The following is a 21,897-nucleotide window of genomic DNA, read 5'->3' as shown; positions in this document are numbered from 1 at the left end:
ACACGCGAATACATACAAAATATTGACCAGGTTCCATTCCCGGTTATGTAATGAGAGTTAAAAAAAAGTTTGAATGTCATTATTATTAAATCTAAAATCGAAGCCATGGTTCCTAAGAACAGATATCGCTATCTCTCATAGTTTCTGACTTCTTCCTACTGACCCATTTGGATTGATCATCCTGTATACAGGGCTTTAGCGGAGCGCCTTATACATAGATGCTACAAGGGACCAGAGGGCTGGCCAGTATTTTGCTCAATGCGGCCAGCCTTCTGGGCACACTGCTCATCGGCAGTGGCTTGTTAGATTGTGTTTTATTTTATAAGGCCTTTATTGTTTATTTCTACATAGTTTGTATTATTATTTTTAAGCTTATTTAATGGTTTGTTTATTTAATTGTGTGGTAATAAATTTTATTAAGTATTATTTAAAAAATCATAGTTGTTTCAATATAGATATAGTCAGACCGTAAAAACTCTGCAGCGAATTTGATAGCCCACGCATTGCAAGTGTCATAAACGTCAAACTTCTATGAAATTATGACGTATAAGTAAATAACACTTACACTGCGTGGGCTATCAAATCCGCTGCAGACTTTTATTGGTGCGACTTTATACTATCTATTTCAAAATAAGTATATACAGGCTGATCAATCTAAATGGGTCAGTATGGAGAAGTCAGAAACTATAAGAGATAGCGAAATCTGTTCTTAGGAACCATGGCTCCGATTTTAGATTTAATAATAATGGCATTCAATTTTTTTTTTAAATCTATCATACATAACCGGGATTCGAACATGGTCAATATTCTTGTTGTTTGTTTGTATGGAAACTTTTAAACGATGCGTGATAGGTGGGGGGTGCTCGACCAAATATCATAGAGGGCCCCGAGACAAAACAAAGTACATAAAAAAAAATCAAAATGGCCGACTTTTTTTTTCAAGTTGGTCCGAGCGCACTGAGATTCGGCATGCGGCGAGCCTGGGGGCCCAAGATTACAATATCAAAAAAATATTTTTGGAAAAATTCAAAATGGCGGCGGACACGGGCAAAGTAAAATTTTCAAGTAGGATAAGCGAGCCCGAAGGGCGAGCTTCATGCCGGGAGGCCGAAGGCCGACCCCGGTGGAAGGCCGAATGCCCTGAGCCTCCACCCCGACTCCCAAAATGCGAGGCCGAAGGCCGAACTGCGTGAATTCGGTGCTTCCCAGCGTTCTACCAAGTTAACTGTCTTGATGACCGAAGCCGCACGGCGAAGCGTCGAGGCTTGCGAAGGCCGAGCTCTGCGTAGGGCTGAAGGTCTGAAGCGTCACACGAGAGGGAAGTTGGAGCGTAAACACGACCCAACACTTTTCCTATTGGGAGTCGCTTTTTGGGCGTCGGGGTGGAGGCTTCGGGCCTTCGGCCCTCCACCGGGGTCGGCCTTCGGCCTCCCGGCCTGAAGCTCACCCTTCAGGCTCGCTTAACCTACTTGGAAATTTGTCTTTGCCCGTGTCCGCCGCCATTTTGGATTTTTCCAAAAATATTTTTTTGACATTGTAATCTTGGGCCTTCAGGCTCGCCGCATGCCAATTCTCAGCGCGCTCGGACCAACTTGAAAAAATTAAAAAAAAAGTCGGCCATTTTGATTTTTTTTAAGGTACTTTGTTTTGTCTTGGGGCCCTCTATGATATTTGGTCGAGCACCCCCCACCTATCACGCATCGTTTAAAAGTTGCCATACAAACAAACAACAAGAATATTGACCATGTTCGAATCCCGGTTATGTATGATAGAATTAAAAAAAAAATTGAATGCCATTATGATTAAATCTAAAATCGAAGCCATGGTTCCTAAGAACAGATTTTGCTATCTCTTATAGTTTCTGACTTCTCCATACTGACCCATTTAGATTGATCACCCTGTATAGTTTGGGTGGTTCGGGAATGCAACTATATATATATATATATATATACTTATGTCAAAAAGCTAAATTATACCTAGAGTCGGAGTGTAAGTGTTATTTTAAAAGTCAAACGTCTGTGAAATTATGACGTACCTATAAATTTAATAACACTTAGAAAGGACACTTCCTACAAAACCGAAGTTTGACAGCGATTCAGGGTCGAATCAAGATATCCCTTTCTAACATATGGCACTATCCCTTTCGACTATTTGTCAAGTTGTGTCAACCCTAATTAAAGGCCTGTGCACACCGGCTTGCGTGTGCGTGACGTGCACGTGTGCGTGCGCTAAAATGTTGAAGCCACGTCACGCAAGCGGTGTGCCGTCTCTCATAAGAATCTGTATACTACAACACCGCACGCGCACGTACACGTCACGCACACGCATCCGGTGTGCACAGGCCTTAATAATAGCAATGCTGTGCCGGACGGAGCCGCGGTTGCCCGAAGTCAGGAGTGTCTCCCCACTGGCCACAGTAAAAAAAACCGGGCAAGTGCGAGTCGGACTCGCGCACGAAGGGTTCCGTACTATAATGCAAAAAAAAAAACGAAAAAAAAGCAAAAAGAAACGGTCACCCATCCAAGTACTGACCACTCCCGACGTTGCTTAACTTTGGTCAAATCACGTTTGTTGTATGGGAGCCCCATTTAAATCTTTATTTTATTATTTTTTTAGTATTTGTTGTTATAGCGGCAACATAAATACATCATCTGTGAAAATTTCAACTGTCTGGCTATCACGGTTCGTGAGATACAGCCTGGTGACAGACGGACGGACGGACGGACGGACGAACGGACGGACGGACAGCGAAGTCTTAGTAATAGGGTCCCGTTTTACCCTTTGGGTACGGAACCCTAAAAACTAACCGGCAAAGTTAACGTCAAAGAATGTGTACGGCAGTCGACAGCGCAAACCTAGCGCCGGCCGGCTTCCTACAAAAACGTACCCATGTGGCGCCACCACGCAAATATAAACCTTAGATACAGTTAGCAATTCAATCAAATGGTGTCTTATGTTTCCGTTCAATACGGTTCAATTTGCAATGACGCGGCTTCGTAGCGCCACGGCTTCGTCCAACCATTGAACGAACGCGTGCGATTCAATAGGTACAAACCAATATCGATTTGATTTTATCGATAAATATTATCTTGACAAGAGACCAGTGGCGGGACTTCCATACAAGCCCAAAAGCCGGGCTTGCCCTAAGGCAACTAATTGCCTTACCGAAATTACGTAGTGATAAGATCAATAAAGATTATTTTGAAAATCGCGCGCCAAACGAACCCGTATTATTAAATTCAAGCCACAGCGGCCTCGAACCGCGGCACGAGCGTGTTGCAAAATTATGCCGCGGCGTGGCGCCTCGTCCGCGCGAACTAAATCAGGCGGAGGATGTTCTAGCTATCCTGCTCGAACTCGCACTCGTTGGCTTGCAACCGTGCTTGCTTTTTCGTCCCGCTCTGAGCACTATCAGCCTACAAACCGTCAAAGAACGATGTAACTATTTGTTGGTATGTATAGCAATTTTATAAGACGATTTATGCTTGGATTTTGTGTGAAGTTAGCTGCATAAGTTCGCACAGCGCGCGTTCGCGTTTACTTCAAGTGTATTATTATTTAGTTGAGCCGAGTCAGTGGTCGAGTCGAAAGTAATGAAAGTTTGTTTATGTGAATTTGATTAAATAGTGAATGTGAATTTGTTCATTGTTGTGGCGCTTAGTTTAATAAGTGTTAACAATGGATCAAGAAGTGGTTCCTTGTGACGGTTTGAAATGCGTCCACGTTTTAGTCAACCAAAACAAGGTAAAGTCTTTGACCTTTGTCGAAAAACGGGACCTAATTTCCGCGGCAAAACCAACACCCGACTTGTGTATTTCTCAGTCAAGTCGCGTAAGAGAAATGTCTGTAGGGCCGTCTACAAAACTCATTGGATTGTTGGTTGTTCCCATACAAATAAGATGTATTGCTGGTGTTGCATATTTTTTTCGAACCATATTAACGTTTGGAATACTTCTGGCTATAACGATTTAAATAATTTATCTGGAGCAATAAAGAGGCACATGAATTCCGGTCAAACATATGTGTGCAGTGATTTCTTTTAGCAATTTTGGGAAACAAAGGATCGAGGCCTCTTTGTCGCGACAATTATCAGAAGAAATATCAAAACATAACATGCGTGTTGACAACAATTGTAGTGTTTTTCAGAGGTTAGTCGATATTGTGTGCCATTTAGCACAGCAAGAACTTCCTTTTAGAGGACACGATGAGTCAAACACTTCATTAAATAGGGGCAATTTTTTGGAACTTGTATCGTTGCTATTAAAATATGACGGCGTTCTAGAAAAACATGTTCAAAGCGACAAACCAAGCTCGAGCTATTTGTCTAACAAAATACAAAATGACATTATTCATTCCGTAGCAGACGTGCGCTATGATTAGCTCGCCTCGTCACGCTAGCAGATGCATTTGACCCCGAAGAGTGAAGATTGGACAGTTATTACGAAAACATATCTTTCGGCTTGCCCTACTCCAAAACCCTAGGCACGCTACTGCAAGAGACAATATAAATTTGCTTAGCTTCTGATACTTAAGGTTATGATGAATATAATTATGATATGATAAGGGTTTTTAACACTGAAGGAAAATTCGCAGCTATAGAACCTACACACACGCTCATCAATTTCAGTATGGTTCAAATTTTGATTTCTAAGTGTGACTTGTCTCTGAGGACCCTGAGGTATTCAAATATATAATAATATGGATATATGTATAAATATAGCGTTAAAGTTTGGTGATGCAGGATGTATTTTTTAATAGTTTTGGATTTCCCTTCAGTTTTATAGTTAAAAAAATACTACCTCTCATAGTAACTTAAGAAAACGCATGTATTACGGGATTTTCATAAAACTAGTTGGCCGTTAGCTAACTCAGACTATCGTACTAATAATTATATTGCTTTGGCTGATTGTAAACAATATAAAACATTCATGTTAAGCTATTAATATTATAAAAAAAACAATAAAATTAAATGTTTACTTCTTATTTAATTCTTTGAATATTAACAATCATTTCAAGTCATTTTTAACGTTCCATATTCAAGTATAAACATTAAAATGAGAACATTGTTTTATCGACTAATTTCATAGATAGAATAGAATGAGCCCGCATCACTACTCTTCGGCCGGCGTCGGATTCGCTCACTCGCTCTTCATACGTTCTTTTCATTCGCTCCTCCTCCTGTCACTGTCAGTTCAGTATCACACTGTCAGTTGCGGTGGCATGTTGTCGCGCAGCGACCGAATCCGTAAGCGCGTGTTCTATCCAAAACTTTATTATAAAAACATTGAATTTAACTTAAGTGTGTAAATTAACTACGTATAATATACGTAATCCAGTGTAATATCAACTGTAATGTGTTTTCCGTACAAGTGTTATTAACGTATTAATAGAAGTTGTATTTTCGAAATAGAATATTGGTGATGACTGACGAGGTGCGTGTTGGGATTGTGGCGATGTTTGTTTAGTGTTTATTTATTGTGATAGGTTTTAATTGACATGATGGCGGTCAACTTGAGCTTGTGTTTACTGCTTCTTGTGTACCGGGTGTCGACGGTGTACGCAGAGAGCTTGGATGTGACTTTGACCGGTAAGTAATCAACTCGCAACATTTCTTCAGAAACTGTTAGACTGTGCCTATAGTTCGTTTTTTTTAGCATTAGAAAGAAGGTAAGCGATCTTGACACGTCTGTTAATTGAAAAACGCTTTTTAAAAATCAGTAACTATAACATATGAAAGCAGAAGAATAAATGATCGCATTAGATTTGTAATTGTTACATATTTGGCGTGACTTATTTTTAAAACATGTTTTTCAATTAAAAGACATAAGTATCAAGATTGTTTACCTTTTTTCTAATACTAAAAAAAAAACCGGGCAAGTGCGAGTCGGACTCGCGCACGAAGGGTTCCGTACCATAATGCACAAAAAAAAAACAAAAGCAAAAAAAATAAAACGGTCACCCATCCAAGTACTGACCACTCCCGACGTTGCTTAACTTTGGTCAAAAATCACGTTTGTTGTATGGGAGCCACATTAAATTCTTTTTTTTTATTCTGTTTTTAGTATTTGTTGTTATAGCGGCAACAGAAATACATCATCTGTGAAAATTTCAACTGTCTAGCTATCACGGTTCGTGAGATACAGCCTGGTGACAGATGGACGGACGGACGGACAGCGAAGTCTTAGTAATAGGGTCCCGTTTTACCCTTTGGGTACGGAACCCTAAAAACTAATTATAGTGCTCGACATGCTATGCCCAATAGATGACACCCTGCTGTCACCTCTATGGACAATAACTTAAGTTAAGAGATGGCATGTACTGGGACCGCGTCAAGCACCAGTACCACCACCTTATCTGTAACTACTTTTAAGTTATTTCGCTTTTACTGAACTGTGACGCGGTGGGCAAAGTTATATCAGTATGCTTACGTGTATTCCTGTCCGACTGCTTGTCTGGTCTGTCGGTCCGTCTTAAACTATGCTGTGGCACATAAGAATTTGGGGCTCTTTTGGAAAGTAAAAAGCGAATTAAAGTAACATTTTTCTACTATGATCTTCTATTTATTATGGGTAAGTAATCAAATATACTGTTAGGGCCCCCCCACATCTGCGCTGCCACCCCGCATCGGCGTCTGTCGGCGTCGGTCCAGCGCTATGGAAAATGACGTCGCTGCGCAGTTGCGTCGACGCTGCGTCGACGTTGCCTCGACGTCGGCCATAGAATTGTAAACGCCGACGCTCGAAAGACGCCAGATGTGGGGGGGCCCTTACTCTCTGTCCTTCGGGACCCCCTGAGGATGGCACGGGCGCCATATGCCCTTATGGTAAATATGGTACTGCTGGTGGTATACTTAATGCCACCTTTGTTAGAAGTTTCACAGTTTAGGTAGGTAATAAAACTATTGATTAAGCCTTCTACAACCTTTAAAAATTGATTACATTGCCCTACAACTGGGTGAAGTGCAAGTATTCAAATTAGCAATAAAAATGTTAATTTGAAATTAAAAGAGCAGCACCAATTTTAATTGCTGTGAATTGCAATCACAGCTATTATTGCTACTATTAAACCAATCAATTGTTTTCTGAATAATCATCACATTAATAACAATTAACTTATTCTTACCCATCTTGCAAGTTTATTTAAGTAGGTATATTAAAAATGTTTACTACTAATACTTTGCAAATATGTTTACTTGCACGATTTCCTGTATTAATTATGTTATTTAGCTAAGGAAACATAATTATAGCAACAGTTACTAATGAGTCTATTGACTCAAATGCCATAGTAGCATTTACTACTGTTTGATAATCATAAAAGGCTTCTGGTAAGCAATTAAAGGCCACAATTAGACTATTAACTAATCAGATTATTTTGTCTTGTTATAACTAGTTTTATGCATTTAAATTTGTTATAAAACTTATAAATATTAGCTATATTCACTGAAAACTTTCTTCTATTGCATTTTAACTTTTCTTTTTAGTCTATTAGTCTCTATTTCCAAAGGTAGAGTGTGGGATATCTACATTAAATTAATTTATAATTTAGGTCTACAGCTAAATGAGTTTGCCCTTGCGCTATTAAATCTTTCATTTGGATCACTTGGTAAAAACTCTCTTCAATATACATTTATACTTACAGAAGTAACTTGGTCCCTCCTAAGTTAACCTAATATGCATTTAAGCAACTCCATCAATATGCATAATGGGTAGCAAAATACATACAACTTTTCGGATATGAACAATAAGACTTGAAACAGCAATTTTCACATTTTTTCAACTGCTGATGTTATTTTAATCTGGTGTACAAACACGATTTCACCTCTGTTCATATTAGCACACTTTTTGAGTAAAACAATTGAACAACACAAACAACTCACTTTAAAAACATCTGAAAATAAAAGTATTTATATGTATAGGGCTAAATAAAAATACCGAGTAACGGAACTCCAAAAGACAAATGAAAATAATGAAATGTAAAAAAAAAGAAAAGAACACGCGGGAAATCTCAAAACTACAAAGTGTCTATGGTAAAATTTGTTTTTAAATTAAAGGGCTCTGCTCACCTTGCAACAAATCGCATGCGATCGATTAATTATGTTGCACCTACTTCAATGTATCGAAAATCGCATGCGAGTTGTTGCAAGGTCTGTGGTAAGATTTTTTTTTCATTTATTTGGAGCATTGGCAACACGGCCATTTTAAGGAGAAGGAATAGTTTTTCATGACATAAAGTGAGTCATTCCAAGGCATCGATAAGTGATAAGGCAAGCTGGTGCAACATTGAACAGGTTTGGACATGTTCTAAGTATGCCCCTTTGTGATAAAGGAACAATGGTTTTGTACAAAGCAATTTGACTCTTTCAGCTTTTATGTGTAATAAGTTAATAACAGTTCTAAGTAAGTAAGTATAGTTGGTCAAGCAAATCTTGTCAGTACAAAAAGGCGGCAAATTTAAAAAATGTAGTCGAGAAGGGTTATCGTCCCCATAGAAAATTTGAATTTCGCGTGTTTTTCTACTGACAAGATTTGCTTGACCAAGTAAAATATTAAACTGTATAAGTACTTGTAGGTATTAATTATTAATTAATATTTCATAAGCTAAAAAACTTTTTGCCGATTTTGTGCCACTTTGTGATATGTGCAGAATAACTACAATTCCTAAATAAAGGTAACAAAATAAATCGTGATAGACCCGTGCCCTGTTTATCAAAATCTTGTAACTTGTAATACAAGTGGAAGTCCCTTTCTAACAAAAGCTGTCAAAAAGGGACTTCCACTTGTATTACAAGTTACAAGCTTTTCATAAACAGGGCACCGGTCATTAATATGTTTTGGTAGACCCACCTATACCAACACATTTTGGTCCAATGCAGGCTTATCCGTTATCGATTACGAGACATAAGTATCGATTCTTGTTGCCAAGCTGATAAGAATGGCGCCGCTTGTCTGGTATTTAGGTACTTACACCTACTTACATAGAAGTCCCCAGTTAATACCTAAGTATACTGTAGATAGGGTTGCCAGATCGAAAGGCGCTATTATCGGGAAACAAGAGAAATTTTTCGGGATTTTGGGACTGAAGTCGGGAAAAAAAAAACATTCAAATTAAAGTAATTGTATTAAAAACAACGATATTTTACATTATTGGCACTACGTCAGCTCGCTCGCTCGACAACAGTTCGGAGTTTGAAATTATTGTTTTAAAACGTGAAGCTGTTTTTCGGGAAAGTTTACACTTTGTCGAGCATCGGGAACACATGCTAAAAATCGGGAGAATCCCGCCAAATCCCGACCATCTGGCAACCCTAACTGTAGACTAGAATATCGAATTTTCATAATGACAAGGTAGATCTCGTGTCGTACCTAATCTGTAGAGCCCGGATTTAGTACTGTGGATTTAGCGTTGTCAGGCTTTACTCTTTTTTCTTTCTTTATGAAAATGTATTTATTTATTTAAACTTTATTGCACAAACATAAAAATAATGTACAAATGGCGGACTTAATGCCTAATGGCATTCTCTACCAGTCAACCATCGGGCCAAACAGAGATGTAAAATCTCTGGTTTCGGTAAATTATGTCGTTAATTCGCCATTTGATCAGTACGGTCGGTCTAGGTTTGTTCAATTCATTAGTTTTCGAAGTCACTTATCTGGATTACCAATTAAAGGTAAGAAGTCTTCATACGAAAAGACAAATTGTATCGGGAGGACAGATACTACGAAAACTTACGGACTATTGCCATACATTATTTAAGTTTCGATTTGCTTTTTTAGGGTTCCGTACCCAAAGGGTAAAACGGGATCCTATTACTAAGACTTCGCTGTCCGTCCGTCCGTCCGTCTGTCACCAGGCTGTATCTCACGAACCGTGATAGCTAGACAGTTGAAATTTTCACAGATGATGTATTTCTGTTGCCGCTATAACAACAAATAGTAAAAACAGAATAAAATAAAGATTTAAATGGGGCTCCCATACAACAAACGTGATTTTTGACCAAAGTTAAGCAACGTCGGGAGTGGTCAGTACTTGGATGGGTGACCGTTTTTTTTTGTTTTTTTTTTTTTTGCATTATGGTACGGAACCCTTTGTGCGCGAGTCCGACTCGCACTTGCCCGGTTTTTGACCAAAGTTAAGCAACGTCGGGCGGGGTCAGTACTTGGATGGGGGACCGTTTTTTTGCCGTTTTTTGCATTATGGTACGGAACCCTTCGTGCGCGAGTCCGACTCGCACTTGCCCGGTTTCTATCAATGATTGTTATTTTGATTTTGAATAGGTCCTAGTCCTTAGTTCTGCATAGCTAAATACTCAAATAGTCAGAATAACCTTATCAATGACGTCATTCGTAACGAATCGATAAGTTATCATAACGATCTGATAACGAGGCGCCGCTCATCCGATTATAGTTCAATCGATATTTACGATTTTCTACATATTTGGCTGGCCATAATTTAAAAAACCGGGCAAGTGCGAGTCGGACTCGCGCACGAAGGGTTCCGTACCATAATGCAAAAAAAAACAAAAAAAAAGCAAAAAAGAAACGGTCACCCATCCAAGTACTGACCTCTCCCGACGTTGCTTAACTTTGGTCAAAAATCACGTTTGTTGTATGGGAGCCCCATTTAAATCTTTATTTTATTCTGTTTTTAGTATTTGTTGTTATAGCGGCAACAGAAATACATCATCTGTGAAAATTTCAACTCTCTAGCTATCACGGTTCGTGAGATACAGCCTGGTGACAGACGGACGGACGGACGGACGGACGGACGGACAGCGAAGTCTTAGTAATAGGGTCCCGTTTTACCCTTTGGGTACGGAACCCTAAAAAGGACCCTAAATAGACCCTAGACCCTAAATTTACCCCTGCCGTTAAGCAGTATAAAGGTAAAAAAATTTTTACCGCACCAACTGGTAAAGGCTCTCTTGATTGTTCAAGAACTGATAGGTAGCAAATTTGCATTTTATTCACATGTGACGCAAAGTAATCAAATGCTAATTTTGAGTTGTTTTCTTATTATTTGCTTAACCCTCGTAATATTATCACGAGGTTAAACAACAACTTTGCCCTCTTGTAAAACAAATACCTAACTATTTTCTGAAGCATTTTAAAGTAAACCATTCCTATCAATCTTATCGTACTTTAAATTACCTATCTCCGTTTACATTAATTAGCTGCACTATTTACAGTATTTCCTTTCAGACTCATAAGGGTGAATCTCAGTCCACAATGCTCATATTTATTTACCCGTCAGGGTAGAAATCCCCTGCGATGCTTGTCACTGATTCACCGGTGACGTCACAGGCGCCTGTCTCCCGGCGCGCCAACCACATGTCACACCTTTAATACTAAACAACCTTAACTAGAATTAATCACGCATTCCAAAATAAACCTTAAGACAAAGCAATTAAGTTGGAATTTAAAGCAGCGTCGCTGTGCAGTTGACGCGTTTTGTTATAAGAGCGCGCCTGCCCAACCCTCAAAGCTAAACAATCTTAGCTGGAACAACAAGTGTATTTGAAATCCGATCTTAACACAAAGACTTTAGATATAAATTTGAATACGCAGTTTAGAGTTGATGAGTTTATTTTATAAGGGCGCTTGCCTGCAGTTTTTGCAGGTCTAATGCTTGCTACCATTTACGGTTGTCTGTTAGAGAAATGATCTTAATTTCGACTTAACGGAGTCACATCCCGGCGATTTGTTTTATGACAAAGAGGAGACATAATTTCTTTTGTTGAAAACAACGATTTTGATGGTGTTGCTTTTCATTCATACTTTTCTTCTTCGCAGTTGTTCCCTTACTGCTAAAAATCGCAGAATTCTTGTAGAAATACCTACTTACTCAAATTTGCTCTTGTTAGTTCCATTTTTAGGATGTTATAATTTACCACAACATGAATCTCAATTTTTGAATTTTCTGTGCTGTGGTCCAATACTACAACGGTCCACGAGTTCAAATACCAATATTATTTTTAGTATTTTCTGGGTGATTTCCGTTATTTATAAAACTATGTTAACCTCAGAACTTAGTTATTCAAATAATAGTCACATTTAAACTAAGATAGACTTTGTGCGGAAAGAGAAGAGTCGTGGAATGTATGCATGGGGCCCAATACATTCCACACGACTCTAATCTTTCCGTAGAGACTATTCGAGCTAGTTTTGGGCCGTAGTTTTGAGATTTGGGACTATAGTTAGGTGGTTTTACGGTACTTACTCTTTGTTTAAGTCAATGTCACTACAATATCTAATACAAGAGTGATGTAGAATTGTAGATACTGTTACTTCTAATACGTTTAACGGTAAGTCCCATAGCTACACCACAGTCAAATAGTTCGTCGAACTACCTATTGTCTTTGCACAGATCACGCTAGCAGCGGGTTCTCTTGTGAGAATACTCATAACGTGTTCCCAATGCTTTTAATGTCATATCTCTCTGTCTTTATATGATAATTCATTTTCATCTTAGTAGCTTAGCGTCAAAACGTTGCATGGGTTGGGAGATCTTGGTATTTCTTCGAGACCTGTAGAAAGACGCGCCTTAAATCAATTATATTTACGCCCCGCCACTGTTCTTTGCTTTTGGAGTATCCCATGAAATTGTCTACCATTGCCCCGTACAAACGCGAATTTTCTGATGATTTGCAGGTATAAGAGTTTCCTTTTCTATGAAAAATGGTCAAAAATATGCACGGAAAAAATAATCGCCTGCTTTAAATGCCGAAAAAAGTCGCAACACAGAAAATAAAATGCGTTTGTACATTCATCTTTACTAAAGTCGGGCCAAGCGAACTCGGCATGGCATTTGACATAGGCATTGCGAATATCACCATTAAAGAAAATTTCTATAAAACTATGACGTTTATAACGACACTACCTCACTTTGTTTTGTTTAAAGTCGCTGTAAAGTTAGCTTATACGGTTTCTATTATTATCCTCTGGTATTGGTAAGGCTGTCAATATTGATTGACCAAGTCTATAGTTAGGCAAGACTACGCGCGCCGACTGTTTAAACATGTTTTGCATAAGCTATGTAAATGTTACCTTCGTTAGACTAGACTTAGGTGTTGCCAACTACATATATTGTGTGTTGGGTTATATGGAAACATAGGCAGTACGGTATATTTTGTTTTGCTTTCTAGTTTCTAAGGTACACGAAGCCTTAGCCGTAACTCAGTATAAATTAGAAATTACTCAGTATTATATATGTATAGCGCTGTTGGAGTTGGTTCTGCATTTACTAAAATAAAATAAAAGTTCCATTGTACTTACTGCAGAACATAAACATTTTTAACAAAACAGTTAAGAAAGTACGTGGTTTTTCAAAACCAGTGCAATTTTTATAGATGTTCCACCAACTCAATGGCTCAATTTTTATAGATTCATCATCATCATATCTCTCTTCTTCCTGCTAGACCTGTTCCCATTTACTTGGGGTCGACCTTCCTTGTCCTCAATTTCCATCTAGCGCGGTCTTGCGCTACGTCTTTATTTAAATGATCTTCTTTTAGGTCTTTTTCAACCGTCGTCCACCAGAGGCCCCAATTTCACCACGGTGACAGATGCGACAATTGTAAAACATCACTTTTGCTGACGTCACAGGCATCCATGGGCTACGGTTACCGCTTACCATCGGGCGGGCCGTATTCCTGATTGCCACCATCATTGTATTATTAAAAAAAACTTTATTATATCGGAAAAAAACAGATATTTCTCTTGCTAAGTTTATGACAATTGTCACAAGAAACACTACAATTGTCACGAAATTCCGACATATAACTCATCTCCTGTCAAGATTCACCGACAATTCTACAAATATGTCGACTAGAAAAAATAATTCTTGTTTCACAACATAATTGTAATACATACAATTGTAGCAAAATTATATGCCTTAATTCAAGTTAAAATGTCTAACAGTGTATCCCACCAAAAACATAAATGTAAAAAAGGAGAGCCAAGTTCAATACAAAAATTATGCTTGGCTGTGGGGCTCGCCGCAAAAAGAATGGAGATCTAAATAAGTGCCACTGCCAAGTTCTATGCAAAATCCAAATATGTATTTATAGGAACAAAATAACATTATAAACAAGTATTAAACTCTATTTCTTTGCTTTATTGGATACCTATAACAATTGCTGTTATTTAAAAAAATGTGAGATCTTAAAGTAGGTTAGATTTGACTTGGCCAGTTTTCATTATATCAATCATTTTATATATATTGTAATTCTGATAAAACCTGGCCAAGCCAAATCTAACCTACTTTAAGATCTCACATTTTTTTAAATAACAGCAATTGTTATAGGTATCCAATAAAGCAAAGAAATAGAGTTTAATACTTGTTTATACTGTTATTTTGTTCCTATAAATACATATTTGGATTTTGCATAGAACTTGGCAGTGGCACTTATTTAGATCTCCATTCTTTTTGCGGCGAGCCCCACAGCCAAGCATAATTTTTGTATTGAACTTGGCTCTCCTTTTTTACATTTATGTTTTTGGTGGGATATCAATACTTTTTGTAAAGAAAACTAGGCAGGTATTGAGATTTAATATTTTTTCTTGTGTTTCCGCTGTATGGTTTTTACTTCTGTTCTTTGTATAATTATGTGGTACCGCGCGCCGCCGACGACACACCGTTGGCCGGTTGTTTAGGGCGTATTAAAAGTTTTTTGTATGGGGACACCACTTATTTTTTGACTAAACTTTATTTTAATAAAGCAAATATAATAATACATATATTGGGGTAGTTTCAAATATCTGCTTGTAACGGTTCCAACGCTACAATAAAAAAATATTTTTTTGTATGGGGACCCCCCCTATTTTTTAACTTTTTTTTATTTTTAGATTTTTTCCTACGCTTACACACAATAACCGAGCTGGATTCCAAATTTCATCCTTCTAGGTCATCTGGAAGTAGGTTAGGTTTAGGTACTTATATCAGTCCCAATAAAAAATGTTTTTTTTGTATGGGGACCCCCCCTATTTATAAACTTTATCTTATTTTTAGATTTTTTCCTACGGTTACACACAATAACCGAGCTGGATTCCAAATTTCATCCTTCTAGGTCATCTGGAAGTAGGTTAGGTTTAGGTACTTATATGTCAGTCCCAATAAAAAGTGGTTTTTTTGTATGGGGACCCCCCCTATTTTTTAACTTTATTTTATTTTTAGATTTTTTCCTACGGTTACACACAATAACCAAGCTGGATTCCAAATTTCATCCTTCTAGGTCATCTGGAAGTAGGTTAGGTTTAGGTACTATAAGTCATAAGTCAGTCTTAAAATTTACGACTTTTTGACCTTCATACCTTTATAACCGTTTGAGCTAGCTTCATGAAATTTGGGCTTCTAGATATCCTTATGGATATAATTAAACACACGTAGTTTTATGTGTTTACGTCAAAGATGTTTTGAGTTATAGAAGGGTCAAAAGTGGCACCAAGTGGTTCGTGTAATATTACACTCGGCGCTGGCTAGCCAGTTCCTTTGCTTGAACTTGGCTTGACACGCTGCCGCGTGTCTAGATTGTGAAAAAACCTAGACTATCCTATAACTGCACATGTTTATAATCTTCAATCAATTGCAAACTCGACCATGTCAATCGCTCAGTGTAATAGCGGCATTAGACCGTCCCGTCACGGTGTCGCAATAAGTAAGCAGGCTCTGTGTATGCGCGAAGTGTTTTGCTGTAAGTACGTCTATATACTCTATATGAAATGGGCACTGGCGAGCATTGGGGGTCATATACATAGTGTTAAGGTTTTTTTATTTAGACGGGTGTGAGGCAGTCCGATGTTTACCAGAAGATTTAAGCCAAGGAAGGCGCGCGAATCTGCCATTGTGCCAAAGCTAATAAAAACCAAATTTCTAGTCATAGTCTGGAAAGTGGAGACCCCTAGTTTCGACTATTGAGAACCACCCAAAATTTATTTAATTCTGGATGAAAAGATTTGTTATCATAGAACAATTGCGTTCTTAAACAACTCACACTAAATCTCAGTTCCGTTGTTCGTAAAGAAGTGTAGATTATGAGCTAGAGAGGAAACTGTGAGTAACAGAGTTAATGAAAACACATTGCATCCCAATTATGTACTTATATGATTGCAATTTCTTCTACACTGTTTCTGCTTACTCACTTAAAAATTATGTTTCTAGTAGGTACAATTAAAAATGAGTTCTACTGGCTCTTGTTAGAGTTAAATGTGCCGTGACTAATTACAGGAAAGTCCCATTAACAGTCCACTGACACCCCTGCGGCGCCTAAATTCTAGACATGGCGCCCATCATATCAACCTTTAACACCATTGGAATTGGACTTTAATGCAAGGCATACTAGGTGCATATTTGATTGAGCCATCGTGTGAATTCAAGAGTGAAATGAAAGTAGGGCTGAGCCCCCTCGGATTGTATCAGTTACATTCGGTTTTTTCTCGCATCGTTATTTTGTCGATTTACTTAGGGTGTATCGAGTAAAGGTCAGGTTAATGTAGTCGTTAATTGTCAGGCGATTGATAATTTTACACTTGTATGCGTTTGTAGTCTGAAAATGTAGCGAGGTATGTTGAGACGAGCTTTGATATTAAAGAAACCTACATTATTAATTCTTCACGCTACTTGCCAAGATAATTGTAATAAACTTCAGAAGTTTTAATATTCTATGTGCGTTGCTTCAGATGAGTTCAAAACTGTAATAGTACTTAAGTACTTAGCAATCACTTAGTGACATATTTACCCACTGCAAATCTTTGCAAGTTTTTAAACGATAGATAAAAAATGCATTCAGTCGTTTTTCTCTTGTCGATGGAATTTTAACCATCGATTTTCATATCCCCTAATCAGCGGTCGGCAACCTTTTAGCAGCCAAGGGCCACATAGTAGTTAACGGAGGTGACGCGGGCCGTACTTTGTTAATATTTATGACTTTATGAGACACTGTCGTTTGTCACTATTACATACAAAGTAGCCAAGGCGGCTCTCGGGCCGCAAGTGACAGGTTCACGAGCCGCATGCGGCCCGCAGGCCGCAGGTTGCCGACCGCTGCCCTAAATCATGGTCATGTGTATTTTAAAGAAATAAAGAATTTCGTATTTGTATTTGATTTATTCAATCATTCAATCATTATGCAGATTAGGTAATATAAGCAATATGTCCATGTTAAGTCAAAGTTCTCCTGTTCTTGAAATATTATCTACGGTTATAATTTATAACTATAAGCAACAAATTATGCATGCACCAAACAGAAGTTTTGTGCCAATTCGTTCCACATTTACAGGATTACTCACGCTCTTGTCTCCAAGATTTTTCATCGAGATACGTTCTCGGAAAATGGCCGGAGTCATTTGTGTCAGAAAATATACTCTTTGTTCGTTTCTGTTTTGATGTTTGTTGAACTGCAGCCATCTTTGTTGTTGGCATAGATGGTAAATATATACCTAATTATTTATTACCTCTACCCAGATCTTACACAGATTAATACCTGGTGCTGATGTTGGTGGTGTATTGCTAAAGTTCTTTTGAGATGGGGTGAATTTGACACCGGGAATTGTCCCAAAAAACCATTAGTACTCCTATTGAGGAGCACTAATGGTTTTTTACTACGAACTATTGAGATCGAAATAATAATCAAATGATTTTCTAAATTAGCCCACCTGATCGTATAACAGCATACACGTACCTACCTAATAACCTAACGCTTGATAAAAGTAAAAGACATTCTTACTGTCCATTTAGTCCACGCGTCTCTACGGCCCAAAACACCCCTGTCGTAACACCCCTTAATCCATGTTTTGGAATGTTTGTTTTTACTCGGGCCGCATAATAAAAACCTGTAAGTACACACCTTTTTTTGAATTTTGAAGTACCCTAAACTGTCTGTATAGAAAACATCAGCAGTTATCTCTGATTCGATCAGTCTTGAGAGCCTACTACGAAACACGAAAATCGAAATTAGGAAGAAAGAAGAGAAGAGAGAGTCCTCTGTTCCAATAAATAGCGCTCCATCGCCTCCTTTGTACTTCCCGAGTGACAAATGCGAATATAATAAAGCCACAGGTAAGCCGACACGTTGGCCACTAGTGCGCGACGATGACAGTGCAGCTGGCTTCCTGTAGCCGCCGGAAGCTCGGCGCCGGCGCCTGCCAGTGTTGCCATCAAGGGAAAATGGCGGATATTTACATTTTTATTAGATCACTCAATTATACGTGGGTTTTTGTTTAGTTGCTGCCTGAAATTTGTTGTGCTCGATATGCTAATGCCTAATAGATGACACCCTGCAGTCACCTCTATTGACAATGACTTAAGTTTCAAGATCAAGATGACATGTACTGGGACTGCGTCGAGCACCAGTACCACCACCTTATGTAGAGCCTATAGTTCCGAACCCTGACTTAACATGTCAGGTAAAATTCCCTGGCATGTTCCAGGGATTTTTTCCTGACAGTTATAAGTTTAACTTCTTAAAACAAGAAAAATGTATACTTCTCTTAAATGTATGTAGAAAAAAATGAGCTCTGCTCTACATATTGATAATTATTGACCTACCAACAGTATCTCATACTTAAATGTAGGTATTTGAACAGTCTTTACGAAGTTGTTCACTTTGTCTGAAATTGAGAACTATTGAGAGCTAAACAGAGTTTCAGTTCGCGATTAATTCACAAGATTCATTATCATATTTCCAAGTTTCTCATATCCTAATATGGAGGTCGATAATTTTGTTTGGTATATTTTTAAAATACACCTAGACCTAGTAGCACTGGAGCAGAAATCGAATTTATTTTTTTAAAGTATGATGATATTACTCGCAGCGTCTTGCTCGCACCAGTGCATGGGGCAAAAAATTTAAAATTAGATCAAATTGACATTGTAAGTTCGAATCGGCCGGGCCAAATATTCCTCATGGAAGTGGAACTTTTGGCACCACTGCGTGATCAACTGGAATGCGCATTAATACCTATTGGTCTGTTTGAGCCTTCGACTAGCTTCGAGAAACTCCGCCGGCCTACTATACTTCGTTTTTTTTAGCATTAGAAATAAGGTAAAGTAAACAATCTTGATGTGTCTTTTAATTGAAAAACACATTTTAAAAATAAGTAACGGCAAATATGTAACAATTATGAATCTATTACGATCATTCATATTCTTCTGCTTTCATAAGTAATAGTTACTGATTTTCAAAAAGCGTTTTTCAATTAAAAGACATGTCATGATCGCTTACCTTCTTTCAAGTTCTTTCTAATGCTAAAAAAACGAACTTTAGCTTCGAGAAACTCTGCCGGCCTACCCAAGGCAGGCCTATGGAACTCTCCGCGCGAGCTCGGATTAATACCTACGAATCGGCTCCCGTTCACGGTAGATAGGCAAGCCAGTTGGTTGCCACGCGCGCTCACGTACGCACGTCACCGCGCGCCGCACTGTCAATTTTTACGATAGTTACAAGCTACGTAGTAGGTGCCTACCTACTATTGAATTTCTTTAATTAAACATGTAGTGTTTATTATGTATGACAAATGTATAGTTTTAGATATATATCTATTTGAAATAGGTAGCGATTTTTTAATTTATTTTGGTAAATGTTTATTTTAACGACAGTAAGTTAACTTTACACCGGAAAGTGCCTACTCATTTTTGCACTGGTTAACTTATAATTAATTACCTGTGTTGATGGGGTTTCTATTATTTTTCTTTATAGTATAACATTAATCTCTATCTGGTTTTAAATTACACGAAGTTTTAAAACTAATTCTTGCTGGGATTATTGCGCGGCTTATAAAACGGCGTAAACACAGCGGTTACTGCAGGGACATATGACCTTTTAAAAAGACTATTTCGCAAACACTAACGCATAATTGGAATATTAGGTATAATTTAAGATTTAGCTTTCCTTTTATTTCACTCCGCTGTTTACGTAGGTATTTATTTATCATTTCTAAGCATCAGCAACCCTAGCGTTGTGCCGGTGTGCCCTGTGCGGGGAGCGGCGCGCTGAAGGTCACTCCATTGTATTTTTGTGTAGGTATCAAAACGGTAGGTATTTTCGTTTTGTGTGAGAGATAAGTATCTGTTCGTAAGAACTATTATATAATCTGTGCCCAAGGTGACAATCGCTTGTGCTACGCCATCGTATCGCTTTGTGTCTCTCTATCACTCTTCCATATTATTGTGACTTTTGCGTTTCGTTCGCTTCGGAGCGTTAGCGATTGATTTATGTACGGCCTACTTGTTTCGTAGATAATCTAAGCGAGTAGAATAGAATACTTATTCGCTAAGTATTATCGTACCGTCAAATTATAGAGACTTAGGTACTATATACATATACTGAATACTATATGTAGGTTCTACACTCGTACTTTACTGAATACACTTACGGATTTCCTTGGGGTTAGACTCCTCCGTGATGGAAAACGTTTGGAATCACACTGTCACGGTTCGTTTACGCTATAATGAACGAACGCATACATTGCCACTCATGTTAACTTTTTTATGAAAATTAAAATTGCATTTTAATCGTCTTATTAAAGTGTTATTTTCATAATTTCTCGCTTAGAAAGCGCAGTTATGGCGCTGTATTTCACCTTGACTTTAAAAGTACTATACATTATTTTGAAAAACCAGAAAAACCTAGTTTGACCTTTTGTATGCGTGTGGCGGACGGCGGTTCTAAAATCGTGGGTTCAAACCTCGATCGTGCCGTACCTCTGACAGAAAAAAATGTTCTCTAAAAAAATGCAAAAAATTGCCAATAAATTTGGTCAGAATTTTTACCATACACAGACAGACAGACAGAGACAGAGGTTAAGATACTTAAGTAATTTTTGATGCTCACTTGCCCTTCATTTATAAAACGGTTTGAATTACAATACAAAAGCAGCCTAGAAAAAGAATCCCGCTTCTGATCATTTAATTCCTCTTAACATGAGTCATACAACTACGTTTTATTTTTACATATGATAATATTTTCTCTGAAATATTATAAATGCATACTCGCAGACTTGATCTCCGTACATGGCTTGGGTGTTCATATATGTATGTCAATGTAAGTCGATTTCTACCGGTTCTACTTATACTTAGAAATTAGGACACGTAACAAGGTTTCTTTTGGTATTTTGTTGAAAACTAGAACACAAGTAATTTATGAATTTAATTTTGATTATTACAAGGAAATTAAATAAGTTATTTTGCAGAAGCATAAGAATGCCATCATAAAATCATTATCTGGTCGTAAAAGTATTTTTTATTAGCCTATTGGTGTCAAAGGCCACCCCTCGTTTTCTCCACTCCTGTCATCGGCATTTTCCCACCATTTGGGGTAGAATGCGTCCAAGTCGTCCCGGTCAATATTGACCCCAAAAACTCATTATAATTTAACTCATAAAATAATCGCCTATTAAACCGGCATGTCAACTACACGTAAGCTGACACCGGCGTTCAATTACTGGCAGTGGCACCCACGCTTTAACGCGGTAGCGCCGTATCGGGCGTACACATCGGATTTGTCTAGACTTGTTTGTCCAATACCTACTTAGTGTTTAGAGTTTACCTAGATTTCTGTTCTGGCGCCTGTTGTGTACAGTATAGTTTATCGCGCTTGTGTGCATTAATGAAGATCTACAAATATAATGTGCGGTTATCAAAGGATAGTTGACTAGTTGTCGGTGGTCAATAAAGGATTATGCTTTAAATATTTGATTAGCGATCTAGTTTATCAAGAACTGACAATGTGGTACATTTTGCCTTGAAATTACACAAATAGCCTATTGTTTTCTTAGCGTCGTTCCACGGAAAATATTTTTTGCAGATACGTAAAGTCGTATAATAATAGTCTGTAACTCCGTAGTCTGATTTTCTGTATTTTCCTACATATATACAATACGCCGATTTTTGAATATCGAGCGCTCG

The 21,897-nt window shown here is 38.1% G+C and overlaps 1 protein-coding gene across 1 annotated transcript in view; it reads left to right on the top strand.

The window, feature by feature from the left end:
* The first annotated feature begins 5,182 nt into the window (after positions 1-5,182).
* Positions 5,183-21,897, top strand: part of LOC134669899 (uncharacterized) — a 94,033-nt gene continuing 77,318 nt past the window's right edge. The window contains exon 1 of the mRNA XM_063527515.1: positions 5,183-5,587. Within this exon, the coding sequence (XP_063383585.1) occupies positions 5,497-5,587 (91 nt within the window). The 5' untranslated portion in view covers positions 5,183-5,496. The remainder of the gene's footprint in view (positions 5,588-21,897) is intronic.

The sequence above is a fragment of the Cydia fagiglandana genome, chromosome 13 (assembly GCF_963556715.1).
Source record: "Cydia fagiglandana chromosome 13, ilCydFagi1.1, whole genome shotgun sequence".
Taxonomy (NCBI): domain Eukaryota; kingdom Metazoa; phylum Arthropoda; class Insecta; order Lepidoptera; family Tortricidae; genus Cydia; species Cydia fagiglandana.
The sequence above is the reverse complement of the archived record's forward strand: the minus strand, read 5'-3'. Positions and strand labels throughout refer to the sequence as shown.